At 40.7% G+C, this 22,666-nt stretch overlaps 1 protein-coding gene across 1 annotated transcript in view; it reads right to left on the reverse strand.

The window, feature by feature from the left end:
* ASH2L (ASH2 like, histone lysine methyltransferase complex subunit) overlaps positions 1–21,239 on the reverse strand; it is a 31,626-nt gene extending 10,387 nt beyond the window's left edge. Inside the window, 11 exon segments of the mRNA XM_030312623.2 lie at positions 5,906–6,123; positions 6,870–6,963; positions 9,169–9,244; positions 10,520–10,566; positions 10,569–10,614; positions 11,242–11,337; positions 15,862–15,956; positions 16,254–16,342; positions 19,988–20,133; positions 20,265–20,331; positions 21,013–21,239. Of these exon segments, the coding sequence (XP_030168483.1) occupies positions 5,906–6,123; positions 6,870–6,963; positions 9,169–9,244; positions 10,520–10,566; positions 10,569–10,614; positions 11,242–11,337; positions 15,862–15,956; positions 16,254–16,342; positions 19,988–20,133; positions 20,265–20,331; positions 21,013–21,200 (1,162 nt within the window). The 5' untranslated portion in view covers positions 21,201–21,239.
* Positions 21,240–22,666: the final 1,427 nt, after the last annotated feature.

Consider the following 22,666-nt stretch of genomic DNA (forward strand, 5'->3'; position numbering starts at 1 on the left):
ACTTACACAGTACTTTCGTAGGTAGACAGGCGGGTAGGCAGACTCTCTGACCCTTGCAACCACCATGCCTACTATGCAGATGCGGAAGCAAAGCATGTGGCTGTTCAAGATCACACCGCAGGCCGGTGTGGCCTGGCTGACAGTGGCAGAGATTGAAAAGCCCTGGATCTGCACTCTTTTGGTTATGCCACCACGGCTTGTGTACCAGCCAGATACAATGGTAACCTATTTAAATTAAATGCATGTTGTTTAGCAGAACTTTATTAGGTATTTGGGAAATTCTACCTTCTCAAATACAAATTCTTCATCCTTTACTCCTTCCTGAGAAATTCAGCCCTTGAAATCACTAGGTGGGGGCTGAGCAAGGCAAGTGTTCAGGACAGAATAAAACACTAAAGGACTGGGGCGCCTGGGTGGCGCAGCCGGTTAAGCGTCCGACTTCAGCCAGGTCACGATCTCGAGCCCCGCGTCGGGCTCTGGGCTGATGGCTCAGAGCCTGGAGCCTGCTTCGGATTCTGTGTCTCCCTCTCTCTCTGCCCCTCCCCCGTTCATGCTCTGTCTCTCTCTGTCCCCCAAAAAATAAATAAACGTTGAAAAAAAAAAAATTATAAAAAACACTAAAGGACTTACCTCCTCATAAAACACTTATTAATTACATAGGGGAAATAAGTTAGCGTTACAGTGGCTAAAGCCAGCCGATACCACCTTAGCAAAACGATCAAAGTGGACATGATCAGTAATGGGACAAATTAAAATCAAGAACCACCTGACAGGATGCAATATGAAGAACACAGCATTTTAATGATATTTCTGCCAAAGATGCAGAACTGAATTGAATCGCAAGTATTCAACCAGGCAAACTCAAACTGAGGGATATTCTATAAAACAAGTGGCCTCTAATTTCCAAAAGCTTCAAGGCTGGGGTGCCTGCGTGGCTCAGTTAATTAAGCGTCCGACTCTTGATTTTGGCTCAGGTCATGATCTTACAGTTTGTGAGTTTGAGCCCCGTGTCAAGCTCTGTGCTGACAGAGCGGAACCTGCTTGGGATTCTCTCTCTTCCTCTCTACTACTTGCCTGCTCAAACTCTCTTTCTCAAAATAAATAAATAAACTTTAAGAAAAAAAAAAAGCTTCAAGGTCATCAAAGTCTAGGAAAGACAGAAAAACTATTCCAGATTAAAGAAGACTTGAGACAGGACAACTAAATGTAGCACACACTTCTCAACTGGATCCTCTGTTATAATGACATTGGATCAACTGGAGAAACCTGAATATGATCTGAGGACCATCAGAGAGTAGTTAGTGTTAATTTCCCATCTTTGATGGCTATATACTGGTTCTGTAAGAATGTGAAAATTTAAAAAATACCCACTAACTCTTTGATACTCTTCCTTTGTAGAGGTGGAGCCTAATTCCCTCCACTGAGTGTGGGCTGAACTTAGTGACTCATTTCTAACAAATAAAACAAATTGAAGCGGACCAACTTCAAAGATAGGTCATAGAAGATACTCAAACTCTACTGCGATCTTGGATCACTTGCACCAGAACTCTGCTTCCAGGGTGAGGACAAATAAGTGGTCTATGGAGAGGCCCACATGGTAAGGATCTAAGGGCATCCTGTCAAAGCGGCATGAGTGAGCCATCCTGGAAATAAATCCTCCAGTCTCTAAGTCCTCAGAGACGGCAGGCTCATCTAAGAGCCTGATCTCAGCCACGTGAATTCTCCTGAGCCAGACCACACAGTCAAGCTGCTCTCAGATTCCCAACCTCAAAAACCATAGAAAATAATGAACATTTGTAGTCTTAGACTGCTAAGTTTTATGTTAATTTGTCAAGCAGCACTAAATAACAACAGAAGGATAATGTCCTTGCTTGTAAGAAATACACAATCAAGTTCTCAAAAACCAGAGGGCATCATGGCAACTTACTCTCAAATGGTTCAAAAAAAAAAATTTGGTACTGTTCTTACAGCTTTTTTTTTTTAAATTTTTTAACGTCTGTTTATTTTGAGAGAGCAAGACACACACAGCGTGAGCAAGCAAGAGGCAGAGAGAGAGAGAGAGGAGAGGAGAGAGAGAGAGACACACACACACAGAAACCCAGGCAGGCTCTAGGCTCTGAGCTGTCAGCACAGAGCCCGATGTGGGGCTTGAACTCATGAACCACAACACAATATCATAACCTGAGCCTAAGTTGGACACTTAACCAATTGAGCCACCCAGGCGCCCCTGTTCTTACAACTTTTTTACACATCTGAAATTATTTCAAAATAAAAACATTAAAAGATACAATACAGATTTATCATTAATTTTTATTAGGCTCAGCATGAGTAGCATAAATGGCAAGCATGCATTGCTTTTCTATATATTCTAATAAATGAATTTACTATTAAGGACCAGTGTTCCTACTTTTTCTCCCCTCCTCCAGAATTAAAGCTGTGAAGTATAGTGAAACAAGACAAGTCTCACTTCTTAAAACCTGAAGTCACTTATTTGGCCCTCCCCTACTTGCCCTACTAGCAAAGTATGTTCATCACTACAAGAAGTCAAACAATCCACATATAATGGACATCACACCATGGAATTACATCACTTCACTTCCAAATGACCAGTATCAATACAAGTGTTCATTTCTAGCATGAAATCAAGAAATAACGGGCTTCCAAATGCAATAAATATATGACCTGTTTGGATCCAATTCAAAGAAACAACTGAAAGAAGTGTATTTTAAACAACTGTGGAACTGTGAATGTGGACTGGGTATTAGATCATTAAGGAATTATTATCCATCTTATTTAGGAATAATAATGGTATAATGGTTTCATTCTAAAGAATCCTTGTTAGACACAAATACTGAGGGTTTTTTTTTCATATTTATTTTTGAGAGAGAGGCAGAGAGAGAAAGAGCGAGAGCACAAGCAGTAGAGAGGCAGAGAGGGAGACACAGAATCCGAAGCAGGCTCCAGGCTGCGAGCTGTCAGCACAGAGCCCAACACAGGGCTCGGACTCACAAACTGCGAGATCATGACCTGAGCTGAAGTTGGACGCTTAACTGAGTCACTCAGGTGACCCTAAATACTGAGGTATTTATTGGTGGATAATATGCTATTTGGAACTTGCATTAATACTCGAGAAAAACAAAGACAAAATTCATAAGGTACGCTTGTCTGAAAGTAGTGAGTTTATTATTTTAAGTAGTGAGTGTATTTAAATTCACTTTCACATTCTAAAGGATAATGAAGGCTATTCTGAATAAATCATGTCATTAAAAGAGCTACTAAACATTAAAGAGTTTTATGACAAAAAAGTCATAAAATCAAAAGACAACTGACAAACTAGGAGAAAATGTTCACAATATGTACCACAAAAAGCCAATATTCCTAGCATATAAAGGGACAGATAATTCAAGGAAACACAAATTAAAACAGCACTGGGATATCATTTCTCACTTATGAGACTGGCCAAAGTTAAAACACAGGACAACACATTCTGTTTGTGAGGCCATGCGGAAATAAACACGCTACATTGCTGATGGGAATACAAAATCACACAACCTTCTGAAGGGAAATTTGGCAAGGCTAGCAAAACTACATATATAGTTGCTTATCTTTTGCTCCAGCAATTCTACTTCTGGAATTCTACCTTGAAAACACACCAGCAACAACACAAAACACACATGCTCACGGTTATTCACTGTCTTTTTGTGATTGCGAAATACTAGAAATAATCTAAGTGCCCACAGAATGGCTGAATAAACCAGATACATCCACATAATAATCATGAAGCTAAAAAAATAGAAAACAATTAGGACGATCTCTTCAAAGTGCTGTGGAGTTATGACATGAAGCTAAACGCAAAAGAGTATCTATAGTATGCTGCCCTCCGCATACGAAAAAAGAGATAAAAGGAAATACACATATATCTGCTTATTTGTGCAGAAGAAACACAGCAAAGATAAACTAGAAACTAAAGAGACTGGTTACCTATAAAGGGTAGGTGAGGGGAAAAAAGAGAGAATGGGGTTGCAGGGATGGGGTTGCGTTAACCTTTTCATACAACTTTACTCCTGGAACCACAGTAATGTTTCACACACCCTTCACATAACCCCCTGACACAGACACATAGACACAGACACACATAGACACATAGACACACACACACACACACACACTCACTCTTTGCCCCTTCCCCAAAAGAGATGGGAGAACCTAAAAACAGCATACAAACACTAACAAATGAGCCTGTTATAAATGAGAAACACAAGCACACTGAAGGTGGTGAGAAAGAACAGAATGAATCTAAGTTAACAGTAACTTGAAGGGATACTGCGAGGCCAAAGACAAAGAGCTGTGCGTAAACACTGGAAGCTCGTGAAGGTTTCTCATAGAGGTTAGCAATTCTGAGACTGCTTTATGTGCATATGAGAAGTGAACAAGGGAATACAATGCAGATAGAGTCAGGTGTCTCACGGTTGGAGAAAGAAGTGACAAATAAGGAAAGGTGGAGGCCTGGAACAACCCTGCAAGCATTTGGGAGCCAAGCTATCAGTACAAACTCAGTCTAGCCCTGTACATATACGCATCAGTTGGTATACATATACTTTCCTACTTCTGTCGAGGGAGTCTGGAAGTGACACCCAGGGAGCATATCTAACACTTAGATCTTTATTTCTAAACATCATTTTCCAATCAAAGGAACCAGGGCTCTTCAGAGAAATAGCAGATACTTGGCCTGGGGCATGGAAAATACAAGATAAGCCAGGAACATTTTGTGATGCCAGAAAGTAAAGAAGTACTTAGAAAAAAAAAGATGAGGCTTATCAAAAAAAAAAACCACACAGGAACTAACCTAAAGAAGCTCCCAATGGCCAAAGCGGGAATAATTTGAGCAACTAGATAAAGTATACCCCAACAGAATAAAATAAATATCTGAGTTCACATTGATATAAATAATCGAGTAAATAATAAATGGAGAAGAAATAAAAAATCATCAGGCAAACACCATGTAAATAATCACTGCAGAAAAGATCCAGGTACTAAAATTAGTGAGCAAAATATAAACAGAATCCAAAACAGACCTGGGAAAGGTGGCCAGAGATTTACAAATTGTGAGATCCTAGAAAAGAGGCATTAATGAGGAAACTAGTGAAATGTAAATGAAGTCTTTAGTTTCATTACAGCATTTACTAATGTTTACTTCCTGGTTTTGACAACCATCAATCCTATAAGATGTTACCATTAGAAGCTTGAGGAGGAGATGTTACCATTAAAACTATTATTTTGTAACTTTACTGTAAGTTTAAAATTAGTTCAATAAGGGCACCTGACTGGCTCAGTCAGTAGAGCATGCAACTCCTGATCTTGGGGTTGAAAGTTTGAGCCCCATGTTGGGTGCAGAATTACTTAAAAATAAAAAAAAAATTAAAAAAATAATAAGTTCAAAATAGAAAAGTTAAAAAACCCATATATATATTATATATTATATATATATATATACACAAATGGCTAGAGCTTAAAGGAAGACAACAAGGAAATTATTTCTTGTGTGTTCAGCTGAGTCTAGTTAGAACTAGGCGGCAGGGGAGTGGTAAAAGACCGACATGTATATCTAATTCTAAACTGGACAAAGCTGAGGACAATATTCAAAGTAACATCTGGGTCCAACATGAACATTATTATTTTAAAGGTGTTTTTAAGTTTGTTTTTGTTTTTTGAGAGAGAGGGAGAGATGGAGACAGGGAGGGTGAGAGACAGAGAATCCCAAGCAGGCTCCATGCTATCAGCACAGAGCTTGATGCGGGGCTTGATCTCATGAACCGTGAGACCATGACCTGAAACAAGAGTCAGACACTAAACTGACTGAGCCACCCAGGCACCCCCTGACATTGAGTATTAATATGTTACATACCTCGATCATGTAGGGCTAACAAAACCCGTTCATATAAGCAAGCTCTGTAGAGGTCTCCAGGAATAGGTTTTCCTGCCCAGCAGTCAAGTTCAAGTTTCTCAGGGTCAGGGGCATGGGGATCAGGCTCAGCTAGAATATACCGATAGCCGTCTTTGTTAAACGGGTGTTCCAAGGGGTAGCCATGAGGGGGAAGGCGCTGAGCAGAAAACAAAGGATCACTGCAGAAAGGAAAAAAATAATATCAAGAAACTAAAACCCCCTTAGCTCAAATGGCTTCAATTCTTTAAGAAGGACATCTGATTTATTAGATTTCAGCAGGAACACATGCAATTTCACACATGCTTTTCATTGCTCAAACAGAGGATCCTGCCCTCTGCAGGTAAAACAGGGAACAAAAAGCATCCGCTTTTAAATTTAGCAAAGTAGTTTTGGTCAAATTACTCTAGCCTGTAGGAATAGCTATGAAAAGGAGGCAGTATGTCCTAAGGGAAAGTAAGGAAGAAGGGGAACAAGGGTGATTTCCTTTATTATGTTAATTACTAAAACTAAATGAACAGAAACTCAGGGATAAGACTGGGAGTACTTACAATCTTAAATAAGAAAGACCAGGATTACTGAATAAAAAGAAGGGAAGAGGCTTGAGGGCAGAGGCACACAGCTGAAGTAAAAGAGATAAAGTTCAATCCTTTCTCAGGATGTCTTAACAGCATTGAACTCTACTCCCCAGGCAATGCGCCCCAGGTGCTGCCCCAGCACTCCCCTAACAAAACAAATGTGTAAACTTCGATTCCCAGCCTGGCATTATTTTATCCCTCAAAGCGCTCAAGATTTGAGAAAAATGGACAGGCCTTTTTAATCTCAGACACCTGAGCTACTGAAGAGTGCAGCTCTGTTCCTCTGATGGGCTGTGCCAGCACCAAAGATGGCCTAACAGTGGTGAGTGCGAGTGGGTGTTTCTGCCCACCTCCGGGCCTTCTTGGTGGTCCCCGCGGTCCCTCCATCTTGCTGCTTGCGCTTCGCTCCTCTTCCTTTTCCACTGCTTCCTGCTGCAATTCCCCCTTGAAGAGAAGGCAGATCACTTTCATAAGCTGTCACAGAAGCTTCATGTGGATGTGGAAATTCCATGGTGACTAACACTCCTGTCGTGCATTTGTGTAACACCACACACAGGAGGATTTCCTTCCTGAAAGCATATTGGGGTTTCACCCTGGTTCTGAGAGAGTCGGCTGAAGGTCTCACAGCTCAGAACATTGGGTTCTGGCAGTAAGCTCAAATGAACCTAGCACTAATGACACCTGTGTTACACATTCACCTTCCTTTCTTAAGGAACTGCAACTACTGGTACACTTTCTGAGGATGTGACACAAATGCATTTTCCGCGCATTCAGACTCCAAACACCCACATCTAAAAACAACTGCAAGGATAAAATTTGTTTTCCACCCAAATCAATACGAACACCCACAACGAATATCCTCACTACAAGTAGATGTTCACATCACTTGATCTATGCAGGATATATTCCATAAACATAATAAAGGCACAGTAATCCGCTAAAGCACTTAACTTGAATACCCAACAAGACAAAGGTACATAAAACATAGAAAACAGAAACAAAAATACTAAAAAGGTGTTTCTCTCCAGTGCTGCTAGGTATCCACTCTGGTTGTTCATGACCCAAGTAGAAAGGCTTTAAATTTAGTAGGCAACTTTTACAATTAAGATTGTGCCAATGCATAAATTCAGGTCAGACTAACCCAGCTTGTGGAATTAAGAGCGAGTATCAATAAAAAATTTACATATTTTATGCAAAAAATAATTTAGCAGCGTACTAAGGCCACAAGGAATACTACCTAGTGATTTCTGAAATAGGTACTTGAAGTTTTTGTCCAGTTCTGTCTTTCCTCTCAATTTGTTTTTCTGTCAGAAAATGTCCCTGAACTGCAGGAAAACACCTTTATGGTAACAACTGCATAGAGTACTGTATCTTAATTTGGGGCAAGCTTGGAAATTCTCAGCAGTTCTGCTGGAATAAAAAGGATCAAGACATTGAGAGCAGGTCATATTCTGCATATACAGGACCAGATTGATGCAGAACTTCCTATTCTTCATTTTTTCATATTTTTCAAATGAAAAATTCCTATTTTTCATTTTTAAAAAGGTTTAATGTTACGCTGTTGCAATATCAATTTGAGTTTGTGTTACCTTAAAAGACTATGGATTTCTTACTGTTATTGGTATTTATTAATTTGAAAGAGAAGTTTAGAACCATCTTGAACAAGACGCACTATATTAAGGTGACTGCTGGCCATGTTAGGCAGAATATGACAACGTACAAGCTTTTAATTACTAACATTCAACTGGAACTATGGTTTCATATCAAGTGCTATTGCCATCATTTCACGATGCTTTAAAATTTTAATCTAGTTTTAGCTTCTACCACAACTCAGCAAAAAGCGTTTTCCAAACCACATAATACTTAAGTCTGAGAGGATGAAAGAAGACAGAGGAGGAATTCACCTCCAAAAGAGACCTCCACCTGTAAGAACAGAAGTGGCACCATGTATTTGTCAAATTTTAACAGTTAAAAAGGGAAAAAATGGTGTAAAAAGATAACAATACAGTTAGCTATTTCCAACCCATCTCAGAATATTAGTGACAGTGGAAATGATTACACATTTAAGATGCTACTGCACCAAAGGACAAGTTAATGTTCCAAGTGTTAGATGAATAGCTAGTTGCCTCCCAGCTACCCCAACCTTTGTTAGATTACCATTAGTAATAAAGTCCATTCCTGTCATTAGGTGGATTACTGACAGAAAACATCTACAGCTAGTGATCAGTACAGAAACGCTGTCATGGGAATAAGCTGAAGTTTCAGGGCAAGAACAATTAGAAGATGGGCAGAGGAAGTCTGTTAAATACAGCTGAATTAGCAGTAAGAGAGAACAACCAAAATCACACTGGGTGTCAGTGATAAGGATATAGATGGGGAGTCTAAGATAATAAGCACAGTAAATCTGACTTTAAACCTGTACTTTGTTTTATGCTAAATCTGTTTTCACTTAAGACCAAACTGTGGGTAAAGGAACAAACAGTTCTCCACTACCATCTGTCAAATCTTTGGCCAGCTTCACAAAACTGAGGTTTGGACTGTAAAGCATCTTTCTAAATTCCAGTTAGAGTCAACCCAAAGGATGCCCAATTCTAGGCATATTTGGATCCAACAGCTTACAAATATTTCATCGAGACATTAAACACTTACCATTTAGATTCCCTCTTGTAGACACAGCACTGCTTTGTTTTTGGTTGTCATAAGCAGGACCAAGGTTACTAAGATCCTAGAGGGAAAAACATTCAATTAGAAAGGGAGGCTATATAATCAAACCTATCTGGCAATGCTCAAAAAACCAGGAAATCCTAGTAGAATGTGAATCAAAACTGAACAATCTTAAGAAGCCTGAAATTTACAGGGGTCCAAACCTGGATGCTTCAGAGATCAACAAGTAACATGTGTGAGGCAGGCCAAGTGTAAGGATCGAAGTTAACAGTGAATTGGCAGGGGGCGGGGCGGGGGGGGGGGTGGTTGGAGCAGGAGATGGCAAACAGGAGTGCATGAATGCTATTTTCTCGGCCCCCTGTGGGAATTCAGGCCCACTGTAATCAGATCTTCTCATCCTAGAAGAAAAGACAGAAATCTGAATTTCTGCCCCCAGCACATTAAGTTACAAATGCTTGATTCATCTACCCTAAGAAAACTCTGGCTAACCTGACTGATTCACGTGAGCCTGTTTTGTAGAGTCGCCTGACCACAGATAAGGGGAGCCAAGCAACTGCGTAAACATCCTTTATGCTGTCATTTATGAAGAGGCTTGATTCCTTAATGTGCACGCCCAGAAAGGAAGAGACCTCCTTTTGTCCCTATATCAAATCAGCATATTCCCTTCAACCTACATACCACCCCGTGACATCCTGACTCCTACCGTTAAAGGCACCCAACCCACACCCTTTGTGAAGGCCGATTTGAGAAATTTTCTCCCATCTCCTTGCTTCGCACCCTGCGATAAAACCCTTTCTGCTACAAAACCGGTGTCAGCGTTTGGCTTATGTGCATCATCGGGCAATGGGTCCTCACAGAGTAACATTTCTATGTGAAACCTTTACTTTCAATGCTGGCAGATCAAACATTTCAAGGCACAGCTAGCTGAAAGATTTGGCCTCCTGAGATGCCAAATGTGATCCATCGAACAAAGAGTGGACATTTTCTTTCTCCTCAATTGTTCACCACAAATTTCTCTTAATACACATTTTGAAGAGTAAAATTTGAGATGGAAAGAAAATTAGAAATAACTTGGCCCAGCATATTTGTGTTACAAGTGAGGAAATTAAAATTAAAAAAGATAAAAATGATATGCAAAAGGTTGTAATGTTAAGGGGAAGAACCACAACTAAAACACTAGTCTCCTGGTTTAAGGTAGGGGTTTTTCTCCCCACACATGACAATAACTGCTTACTTGGGGCTCACCACGTTAGAGGCCTGGAATGGCCTGCAGCAAACAGACAAATGTAAACAAAACCTGATTCTGTCTCCAAATCAAAAGGGGAATATAAAGTACCTGATCCAAAAGTCCAAATTTGGGGTAATCTTCTTCTGGGTCCTTACTCCCGGATCAGGATGTTCCTTTACTAAGAATACATCTCTTTCTTTACTCTAAAAGGAAGCAGTATTTTAGCATTACCGGAAATTTTATACTTCAAAGTAGTATCAAATGGATGATCAACGAGCAACTCCAATTCCTAAGTGTAATCTCCCCAAATGATAGTATTGCTTTTCCCTCTGATTAGAAAATACACGACCATCAAAAAATTCAAACAGAGGAACTTGAAGAAATGAGAGCCAAAGTCCTTTGGAATCCTCCCCTATCCCTCCACCTCACAGATATAAGTTAGCACTGTTAACAGCTTGCTGTGGCCTTCTCCCCAGGTACTCTCTTTAATTCTAAGGACAATAATGTTTAGAACAGTGTTGTTTTTGTTTTTAAATCAAAGGGAAAAACAGTCTGCCATGTCAATATAAATTATACTTGCAAAAGCACAGTGGACCAAGGTTCCCCTGTCGTGTATAAAACGACATTGATGTCTACTTCAGACACAACTTGGTGATTGTGCGAAAACTATTAAACTTTACAATCAGTGATACCTCACTATCCAAGATTTAAAACTAAGTTGTTCTCATTTTCTTAGTCATCACGTTATTTCAGTGAGACTAAAACAGATTTAATACTTACAAAGAACACGGATTTTGAAACGTCAAGTCTGATCATTTTGGTCTACTCACCATTGTTTTAACAATATTATTTGGCCAGGTCATTTTCCCAGGTCTCTGTCTGGTCGTCATGCACTCCCAGTATTTATCAATAAACGGTATGATATCCTAATTTTTTAAAACAAAATATATTAGAGTTCTATAGTTGCTTTCAAAGTTATACTCACAAAAATGGAATGAAAACTGCAGCATTTTCAAAGAGCTTGTCAGAATCGAGAGAAAAATCCACGTTTAGTTTTTCATGATTAAACAAATACATAATTGCATGCAAACAATATACAGATTGTGAGGAATTTCATTTAAGTATATACAAGTCTTAGCCTCAGAAGGTTTACAATCCAGTTGGAGGGAAAGATCCACCCCATTCCCTTGGGTGACATTTGGACAATGACTCCCAGTGATTCTCCTCTCCTGAGCTCCTGTTTTACCTGCTTCTAACATCTCTATTTGGTCATCCCAAAGGCACCTCAAACTTCTTGTTACAAAACTAAACTTTGTATCTCAACTCATAAATCTGCTCTGCAGATCTCTATTCTTGCTCTTAATGCTCAGAATCACCTACCTCCTAGAATCACAAGCTAGAAGCCAAGGGCATCATCCTTGATTCTTCTCTTGTGCACAACCATCACGTCTAAACCGACACCAAATGAATTTTAAGATTTCAGAAAATTTCTCACCCATCAGGCCTCTTCTATCCCACTGCTCTGATTATTATCCTCACCAGTTCTTGCTGACATGACTAAACAAATATCTGAGCTTGACCTTGACATCGACCTTCCCCCACTGTCACCATTCTGCCAAAGTCCATCAGAGTTAGAGTCTACCACCAAAACCTTCCACCGCTTAGTTCCATGAAATGAAAACCAAATCTTTACCAAAAGGAACTATTTGGGGTGCCTGGCTGGCTCAGTCAGTGGAGTGTGTGGCTCTTGCTCTGAGGTACAAATTCAAGCCCCATGTCAGATGTAGAATTTACTCAAAAAAAAAAAAAAAAAAAAAAAAAAAAAAATCTTTAAATAAATAAAAGGAACCAGGGTTGAATCAGGGAAAGTAGAAGGGAAATCTGGAATATTCTGTTGTTCCAGAAAGTAACCATAGGGACATATCAAAAAGTGTCAGGCATCAAACTCATGGGGATACACTGATCAAATCTGAGCACCAGAATCAGAAATCCACAAATTGGGGCACCTGGGTAGATCATTTGCTTAAGCCTCCAACTCTTGAGTTCAACTCAGGTCATGATCTCACAGTTGGTGACATCAAGCCCTGCGTCAGGCTCTGCACTGAGGGTGCAGCCTGCTTGGCACTCTCTCTCTCCTTTTTCTCTGCTCTCCACCTCTCTCTCTCTCTCTCTCTCTCTCTCTCTCTCACTCTCTCCCCCTCCCCTGCCTCCCCACTCTCTCTCAAAAATAAACAAACTTAAAAAAAAATAATCCACAAATCTGCAGGGATACTTAAAAAAAAAAAAAAAAAAGATGGACAGAAAGGAAAACTCTCTTAACAGAAGAATTGCAAGTAACAAATGTATTCTTTTCACAATGACCACTCTATTAACTGATTCAGGCTAGGATAATCAGGCTAGTTGCTAAAACCATTGCTTGAAGGGGTCCCAATGAGACATTTACACAATCTCAACACATCACCACACAGACTGCTTAATAATTACAAAGACAAAAGGTCCCTTTACAATGGAGAAATCTGATAGATACCTCCTCTTTACCCAAGTAATCAATTTAAGGTCATTATAATAAAACAAACCAGTATTTTATGCCTCCTGATGTGATACAAGGAAAAAATACACTATACATACATTATCTACATAATATTCTTGCCAAAAATGTTTAACCTGAACTCTATCATGGGGAAACAATCAGATAAATGCAAACAGAAGAATCACGCCAAACAACTGTCTGGGCTTCCCAAAATTTTAAATGTCATAGCAGACTGGGGTGCCTGGCTGAGTCAGTTGGAGAAACACACAACTCTTGATCTCGGGGCCATGAGCCCCACATTGGGTGTAGAGATTACTTTTTTTTTTTTTATTTTTTGGGGTTTATTTATTTTTGAGAGACAGAGAGAGAGGACAAGCAGAGGAGGGGCAAAGAGAGAGGGAGACACAGAATCTGACACAGGTTCCAGGCTCTGAGCTGCCATACAGAGCCCAATGTGGGGCTCGAACTCACGGACCATGAGATCATGACCTGAGCTGAAGTTGGATGCTTAACCGACTGAGCCACCCAGGCATCCTGGGTGTACAGATTACTTAAATAAATAAACTTTATAAAGAAATAACTTTATAGAGAAATAAGTAATAAATGTATGTCACAGCAGACCAAAAAAACAAAGTAAAATAAATTCAGGAACCATTTTAGATTAAAGACAAAAAAGACATTACAGGGCACCTGGCTGGCTTGGTTGGTAGCGCATGCAACTCTTGATCTCAGGGTTGTGAGTTCCGCCCCATGTTTGGCATGGAACCTACTTAAAAAAAAAAAAGAGCAAGAGAGACATTACAACTAAATGTAATGTGCAATCTTTGCCTGGATCCTGGATAGAGAAAAAAAAGCTATGGAGGATATTAAAATGATAATTAACAATGAGAAAATATAATTATATACTTTATATAAAAAATAAAAACTATATATTAGATAGTAGTATTACATCAACATTAAGTTTTCTGAGTATGATCACTGTACTATGGTTATGGGAAAATACTGGGTATAGTATTCAGTTTAGTCTCATATAACTTAGGGAGATAAAGCAAATGCAGTAAAATATTAATAACTGGCAAATCTAGGAAAATAACTACAGATGGTTCATTGTACTATCTGAATTTTTCAATGTTTGAAATTTCAAAATAGAATTTGGGAGGAATAAAAAACCAGAAAAAATGCAAATGTAATCATAACACATCTCTACTGCAGGAATAAAAAGGAGGTGAGAGGGCTGTCTGACTACTCCAGCCTGCAGGATTAAGTCCTAACTTCTATTCAGTAGAAAAGCCCTTACAGGTCTGATCCCAACTATATTGGTCTCACTATATACCCTATGCCAGTGTCTTTCAAACTGTAGATTGCAATCTATTAGTAGGTTATAAAATCAATTCTGTAAGTCAAAACTAGCACTGACTAGAACAGAAAATAACAATGCAGAGGAAAAAGAGTGGAGGGTAAGCACTGTTCAGTGAAAAAAAATTTTTTTTCAAGTTTATTTTGAGAGAGAGTATGTGTGCACACACATAACAAGGGAGGGACAGTGAGAGGGAGAGAGAGAATCCCAAGCAGGCTCTGTGCCGTCAATCTCACAGACCACCTCACAGACTGTGAGATCATGACCTGAGTGGAGATCAAGAATCAGATGCATAACCACTGAGCCACCTAGGCGCCCGTGTTTGGTGAAATTTTATTATTTTTCAAGATTTTATCTTTTATATTTTTTGAATTTTAAAAATAGTTTATCTTTGAAAGAGAGAGCATGAGTGGGGGAGGGACAGAGAGAAAGAGAGGGAGAGAGAATCATAAGCAGAGAGAATCCACACTGTCAGCACAGAGCCTGATGTGGGGCTCGATCTCTCAAACCATGACATCATGACCTGAGCAGAAATCAAGAGTTGGATGCTTAACTGAGCCACCAGGGACCCTTAAAGATTTTATTTTTAAGCAATCTCTACCTACGCCCAACATGAGACTCGAACTCAAGATGCTCTACTGACTGAGCCAGCCAGGTGCCCCTTGTTTCAGCTTAAATGAAAGTGGGCAGGTATGAATGTATAGTAGGCAAAATGTAAACTCCATCGTTCTAAAATTTACTTAATTTTCATATTTTCTTACCGTGAATCACAGTAGGAAAGACTCATTGGTGGGCTAGTCGTCTAATTTTGAGTCCTGACTTCAGTTGTGTGGTTTTGCAGTTTAATAATAAAGGATAATTCGTTTAAATAAAAGGCATGTATAAACCTACCCTCTTCCCTCTGACAAAATCTATAATAATCGTCTATAAAAATAGTTAAACTGGGCTGAGAAGGTTCAGCTCAAGATCTGATTTTTTTTCCTGGTTAAGTTTGTTTTTGAGTAATCTTTATGCACAATGTGGGGCTCGAACTCAAGACCCTGAGATCAAGAGTCACATGCTGTACTGACTGAGCCAGCCAGGCACCCCCTCAAGATTTTTTTTTTAAGTTTGAGAGAGACAGAGATAGCGCCAATAGGGGAGGGGCAGACAGAGAGGGAGAGAGAGAGAATCCAAACCAGGCTGTCAGCGCAGAGCCCGACATGGGGCCAAAGTCACGAAACCGTAAGATCATGACCTGAGCCGAAACCAAGAGTCAGACACTTAACCAACTGAGCCACACAGGTGCCTCAAGATCTGATTATTAATTGGGGGATAGACAGTTGTTTGCTTCTATAAAGCCAACCAAAACTATTCTAAGGATTCCCCCAACTAATAATTTAGCCACTGACATAATGTGCACATATTAGAAGTTAGTAAATCACATGAAATCAGTAACAACCACTGAATCTACAGTCATATATTCATAAAAATTGGGGGCAAAGTACTCATTGTTAAAGAGTATATTTAGATGTTCTACCTGATTCTTTGGCATAATTGCAATTACATTAATCTCTTCTCTACCTTATCTTTGGAGAACATGGTTTTTGGATGTTCATCTTGTGTTCGAGACTGCCAAGTTAGGTTGGCCAAAGCACTAAGGCACATTTCTTTCAAGTCTGTTAAAAAGAAAAAGGAAGAAAAAAATGATCTATAGTATTACTATAGTATTATAGTCATGTTACCTAAAGGATATTCAACTAGGTGATCCACAAGTTAACAATTATAGCAGCAAAAAAATAAGAGTCATGATTTTACCTGAAGTGGACCATAGCCATTATTTGGAGCTAAACTCCAATGTTACATAACTTTTACCGGCTACTAGGCAGGAGTTCCCTGATCCTGCTAAGCCCAAATCTCTTTCTTTTGCAGCTACCCAGAGGACAATTTTGCGGCACTCGTGAGTTTGTTCTTACTTGCTTGCTTCCGGAGGAAATAGGTATTCCCACTATGATGGCACACGTTGCAATGAAAACTGTAGTTGGTCATGAAAGGCAGACAGGATCTGCAGAACAGCCAGATTAAAAAATCAGTGAACTTCTAAATACACACTTCTTTGTAGAAGTAAATCAACTGAATCGACAGGGATCCCTTCCCTACAGTGAAATAAGAATATTAATATATTAATGTATGATTAAAACTTACAAAGGTCATCAAAACCAAAACAGGGCTTATATTTTCACAAATACCTGGATTTTTCTGTTAAAACATTTAATAAGATATTACCTATCATAGTAGATAATTCAGCACCGGAAGATTATCACTGGTGCCTTGTCCAAGCTAGTTTATTATAGTATTTAAGCACCTAAAAAGAGCATGCCAGGCCAGTTGTGGAAGACAAAGTAGTCTCCTTAAATATAGTTACATGCAAATATTTGTATGTAAATTTATTTAAATATATCAACTCTAATTACACACAGACATTTATACACTTAAATACTTAAATATCTCTTTAAAAGGCCAATAATACTGCTGGAAAGGGCAGACAGAAGATATGACAAGATTATTAAAAATGTAAATAATTATTCAAGAAGACAACACGTAAGTCACAAAACATTACTTGTCTCAGTACCAAAGGAATCCTACAGGTGATAATTACTCCAGAGGAGTTTTAAGGATCCAAGTAGTAACTTCAGATTTAAGAGTTAGAAACATTTTGGAGAACGTAAGTTATGAACTAGATTTGGGAAGATGAGTTGGTTTTCTTTTGTCTAAGTGAACTATATACAGAGATGAGAAAGGCCAACAAGGGGGCAGAGGAGCAAACTGCTGTAGATGAGTTTGTCCCAGAGAGGGGATTTGGAAGAAAAAAAGAAAAAAAAAGAAAAAAAAAAAAAGAAAGAAAAATAAAAAAGGCTTGAAAGGCAGGAAGTGCAAGGAGCCAGGTAGAGTTGGATTTTTTCTGTGGGTAATGGGAACTCCTTGAAGGGGAAGTGACATGGTTAAAATTTTAAGTGACAGGTTGGGTCTGAAGGAAGAGAAGAGAAAAAGCAAATGTAGGGGCACTTGGGTGGCTCAGTCAGTTAAGCATTAGACTCTTGACTTTGACTCATGTCATGATCTTACAGTTTGTGAGTTTGAGCCCCAAGTTGGGCTCTGCACTGACAGAGCACTTAACAGAATGAGCCACCCAGGCACCCCTACGTAAGACACTTTTGTAGCAGTTCCAGCAGAAGGCAAAGAAGGCCTCACTTAGGGTGAAAGAATAAAAACGGAAAGGACTAGCCCATATACAAGAGAAAAAAATTGGTAAAGCTTGGTGACTGATTAGATATGGAAGATGGGGCAGGGGAAAGGAAGTGAAAGGAGTTCTAACTATTAAGACTGCTTGTATCACAAAGATATCTCCTCAGAAGTGAGTTTGGGGGCAAGTGAAAACTTGTCTGTATTGTATAAGGGGGCCTTACTCTTTTTTTTGTTTTTAATATTTATTTTTGAGAGAGAGAGCAAGAGAGAGCCAGCGCGCGGGAGGTGGGGAGGAGGGAGGGGCAGAGAGAGGGAGACACCGGAAATCGCAGGCTCCAGGCTCTGAGCTGTCAGTACAGAGTTCCACGCTGGGCCTGAACTCACAGAACCAGGAGACCATGACCTGAGCTGACGTCAGGCGCTTAACTCACTGAGCCACCCAGGTGCCCCAGGAGACCTTAGTCTTAAAAAGGAGAAAGTAATAGAAAAATACAAGACTGCTTTAGGTTGTAGAGAAGAAATCAAAATAAAAGCAGATTTATCTGGACTCACTGAAACTTGCTTTAAGTATCCTCGAAGAGAAGGTTCCCAAATGTGTGTCTATTGTCACCACTCAAGAAATTAAGAAACATTCTTGTGAATGTTAAGACTGAATTCTCTTGCCTTTACCTTGCTCTTGAAACCCTTTCTGTTCAACAGCCCACCATGATAAAAATCACCTACAGAAAGTAAAGCTCAAACTAGAGACATGTAGAAGTATAGTTATTAATTCAAATATAATCAGGTATTCACAGCAGCCTTTTTCCTACCCTGACTAGCTCCCTTCCTCCATCTCAGCTGTGAAAGACAATCTGTCCTCACCTAGTTGGGCTTTAGGTGTAACTTCTCAAATTCAGGTACAAACTGGTTTCTACCAAAACTCTTGAACTGTGGTTTGCTTCTTCCCTAGATCACCCCAAGTGAGCTCTCTGGTAAATTTCCTTTCCTAGGCTCTGTCTATCCAAATAAATTCTCTTTGGCCAAAGCGGCCAGATTTTAGTTGGGTCTTATCTAAGTGACCAGCTTTGCTTATCTTGTATACCCTCCCTATAGATCCTTCTACCAAGATCAATTCTTTCTTCCAGATCCTTCAGTATTTTTTTTTAAATACTGTATCCTAGATCACTATCACATGTTATTAGAACATTAGCATTTCTAAAGTCCCCTACAACTTTTTAATTAGAAAGCACACAATAAATTATAAAGGAAGGTGTTTCCTCGACAACCCACCCAAGAAGGAGAATTTCAAAATAGTGCAGGCCCTTATTTTGAGGCAGTCTTATCTGAATTTACTTGCACAATAAGAACCATAAAAAACACCAAAGAGAGCCAGCAGTACAATGATTTCCATAGACAGTATGTCAATATCAAGCACTTGCTACTGTTGGCTAACTCCCTGCAATAAAGCAAAAATTCTTTTACTTTCAATCAATCATAAAGTGATTTTGATTTATTAGAAGAGGTAAAAGATAGGAAATATGTTTTGCTGAGAAGTGAACACAGAATACTTAAAGGGAGTGAGTTTGAAGCCAAAAGGGAAAAAAGGATCGCTCAAGCATGAAGAGTCACTGGTTATCTCAATTTTTGACAACAGGCTTTGTCCACCATATACACCAACCCTCTCCCCAAAATCCGTACACCAATACAACATCTAAATGCTACTGTCCCATAACTGTTTATATAATGCTTTGTAATTGCATGGTTTTGTCTCCTAACCAGGTTGTAAGCTCAAAGCAAGGAGAATACCTATCATTGTACCTATTAGGGCTTCGACCCTCATAGACAGAAAACAGTTCAGATTATTAAAACAATTCTTGATTCAAATCCTACTACTCACTGAAGGTGAGGTTAGAAGACATAGGAAATAATATGCTTTTATATTTGCCTCCAAATTATTATTCAACTGTTGAACATACTGAGATTTATTTTTAAAAGCGATTTAATTTTTTTTAACGTTTATTTATTTTTGAGACAGAGAGAGACAGAGCATGAACGGGGAGGGTCAGAGAGAGAGGGAGACACAGAATCCGAAACAGGCTCCAGGCTCTGAGCTGTCAGAACAGAGCCTGATGCGGGGCTCGAACTCACTGACTGTGAGATCATGACCTGAGCCGAAGTCGGACGCTCAACCGACTGAGCCACCCAGGCGCCCCTAAAAAGCGATTTTTTTAAACATTTTTTTTAATGTTTATTTTTGAAAGAGAGACAGAGCATGAGCGGGGAGGGGCACAGAGAGAAAGAGACACACACACATAGAATCTGAAGCAGGCTCCAGGCTCTGAGCTGTCAGCACAGGGCCCGACGCAGGGCTCAAACTCACAGACCCGCGAGATCATGACCTGAGCCGAAGTCGGACATTCACTGACTAAGCCACACAGGTGCCCCTTAAAAAGCGATTCTTAACAAGATTACAAAAAATACTCACGAGGTATCTATGCCAAAGGTGTCCGCTGTGAACCATTTTGTACATATGCCACACTGCAGCTCTACCTCTCCTAACTGTCGGCCATTCTCTTCATCCACGGAGCCCGCCTGAGTATCCATCACCTCTGAAGTGTCCCCAGCACCTTCCTGTGTCCACACAGCAATTAGAGAATCAGGTCAGTTGACCCTATTGTATTTAACTCACTTAAAAACTTAAAACAAACAAACAAAAACAGAACCTATTTTGGCCTTGCATACATCCAAAAAGAAATACTTACTAGTGTATCTTTTCCATTAGAAGATTCAGTCTCCAAACCACCACCTACATCAACTGAATTTGCATCCCTACAAGATAGTGAAAGTACTCAAGTGAGAATCTTCAAGGGAAACAAACCTCAAAACGCCTATGCCTAAGGATAATGATCAAAGTACAGGTGAACTTCACACTCCTACAGCTTTTTCAGCTAAGCCTATCTCTCAGCCTGGGTGCCCAGGGTTAGGAAGAATATGACCAAGACAGACGCAGGCCCATAGGGCAGAGGGAAGCCTAATCTGTCCTTACTGACAAATCTACAGGAGATGGAATTAGTCCTGGGGGAGGTTCGCCTAGATGCAGCTCGCCCACTCTTGTTTTCAGAGGAACCGTTACTTCTTCCAGTCCGGCAATGCAAAGTGGTTTCTCCTCTGGGATATCTGAGGAGTTCCTGCTATAAGAGTGAGCTACCAGACCTCTCAGGAGCCTGAGAGAGAACAAGAACCTTGACTCTCAGGACCCGCGAAAGGTACGGAAAGGGGCGTAGTTACAGACACAGTTCAGAGGGGAGGGAGAAGGGGACGGGCCAAGCGGCGGGCGGGACTACAGTCCTGGAAGGCGGGCGGGGGGGGGGGGGGGGGGGGGGGGGGGCGAGCCGTTGGCTGCAGGGCCTAGGTTCGGAGGGTGCGGCAGGAGAGTTCCAGGGAGCCGCGGGACTCCAGGAGGGGTGGGCCTCCCTCCCAGTGTCCCCCTCGGGCTGCAGGACATCTTACCCACTTTCTGCCTCTCCAGAACCGGGTTCTACTGCTGGAGCAACAGATGTTCCCTCTCCAGCCGGGGCAGTTGCCACCGCTACCACCGGTTTTGTCTCCCCTTCTTCTGCCACTGTTGCATTTGCTGCCGCTGCTGGGCCGGGTCCTGCATCCACTCCAGGTCCCGGTCCGGTTCCCGCCGCCGCCATCACTGCCGCCTCCCAGAGTTCTCGCGACAATACGCTCTCCGTCTCGCGTGAGTTGCTGACTGGCTTTGTAATCTTCAAACAGTAAACGCGTTTGGTGGGTCCACCGCTTGCCTTGACGAATGGGCCCTCCAGGCCCACTTTAAGGTCGGGCAGGCGGAGGCGGGCAGGGTTCTGGGATTTGGAGTGGTAGCCACAGAGCTAGGAGAAGGCGGAGGTACTAGTTTGATTTCCTCCAGGGCTCGCTTCGTTTTCCGGGCTGGATGTTGTGATTTTCGTGGCCGACACTGGAAATCAGCGCTGATGAGGCGCCTTGAGAGCGCTGGGTGCCTACGGACTCTGAAGGCTGTGGTGTGCATTGCAAACGTTCCTCACCATTAAATGTAGGAAATGTCTTCTACAAACACTAGCACTCACTGCCCTCCCGCCCCAGAAGCAGTTCGTTACTGCCGTGGTGATCTGCCACTTTGAGCACGTTTTCAAGTGGCTGCGTAGCCTAGAAAGTAGGAGTCCAGAGTCCCAGCTACATAGGTGAGGACCGGAGAGGGGATGTTCCATCCAGGCGGAAGAGGTAAGCAGCAATGTGTGTTCTAGAAGCTGCAAGCCACTTAATATTTTAAGAGGAGGAAAATGAAGCCCGAGTTAGGAAGCCAGGTGCTGGAGGACTTTCCAGTTGAGAGAAGATTGTCCTTAGAGGAAGGAACAGGTAGCGACCAAAGGTAAGAGAGGAATCAACCTCAATATTGGTAGGTGAAATAACTGGAGTAGACTTATTCAGAGTCTTCAAACTCAAGAATATAAACCTCTAGAAGTGTTCAGGCCAGGAGAGTTTTCAGAAAATCAGTGTGTACATCCTAATTTTTAGAGTCGCCCGAGAACACACTTTTCTCCCACTTTACAAAAAAAAAAGGCATACCTCTCTCCAATCGTGAATCAAATCTTACTATGATGTCTTGCCCAAGGGTGTACAAACCTATGGGACACCAGACACAAGAACAATTGGAAATATGTAAGTATTTGGATTTCCCAGTTGGTTCCCAATTATTTGTTTTCAACAAAATTGAAGGGGATCCTAATTGAGTTACCAGTTGATAGATTATTTTAAAAACTGATTATTATTATTTTTTAAATGTTTATATATTTAGTTTTGAGAGAGAGAGAGAGAGCACAAGCGGGGGAGGGACAGAGAGAGGGAGACACAGAATCTGAAGGAGGCTACAGGCTCCAAGCTGACAGTCCATCGCAGGTCTTGAACCCATGAACCGGGAGATCATGACCTGAGCCCAAGTCGGATGCTCAACTGGCTGAGCTACCCGGGTGCCCGGAAAAATTGATAGATTATTTTAAAATTTTAAATAATTATTTTAAAAGTGGTGGGTGAAATTTTAAGAAGAAACAGAATACTTTGCACAGACTCAAAGTATCTCCTCCAAAATATTTACTCTAGTATTAAATGTTTTAACATACAG

The sequence above is a fragment of the Lynx canadensis genome, chromosome B1, assembly GCF_007474595.2.
Source record: "Lynx canadensis isolate LIC74 chromosome B1, mLynCan4.pri.v2, whole genome shotgun sequence".
NCBI classification, from domain to species: domain Eukaryota; kingdom Metazoa; phylum Chordata; class Mammalia; order Carnivora; family Felidae; genus Lynx; species Lynx canadensis.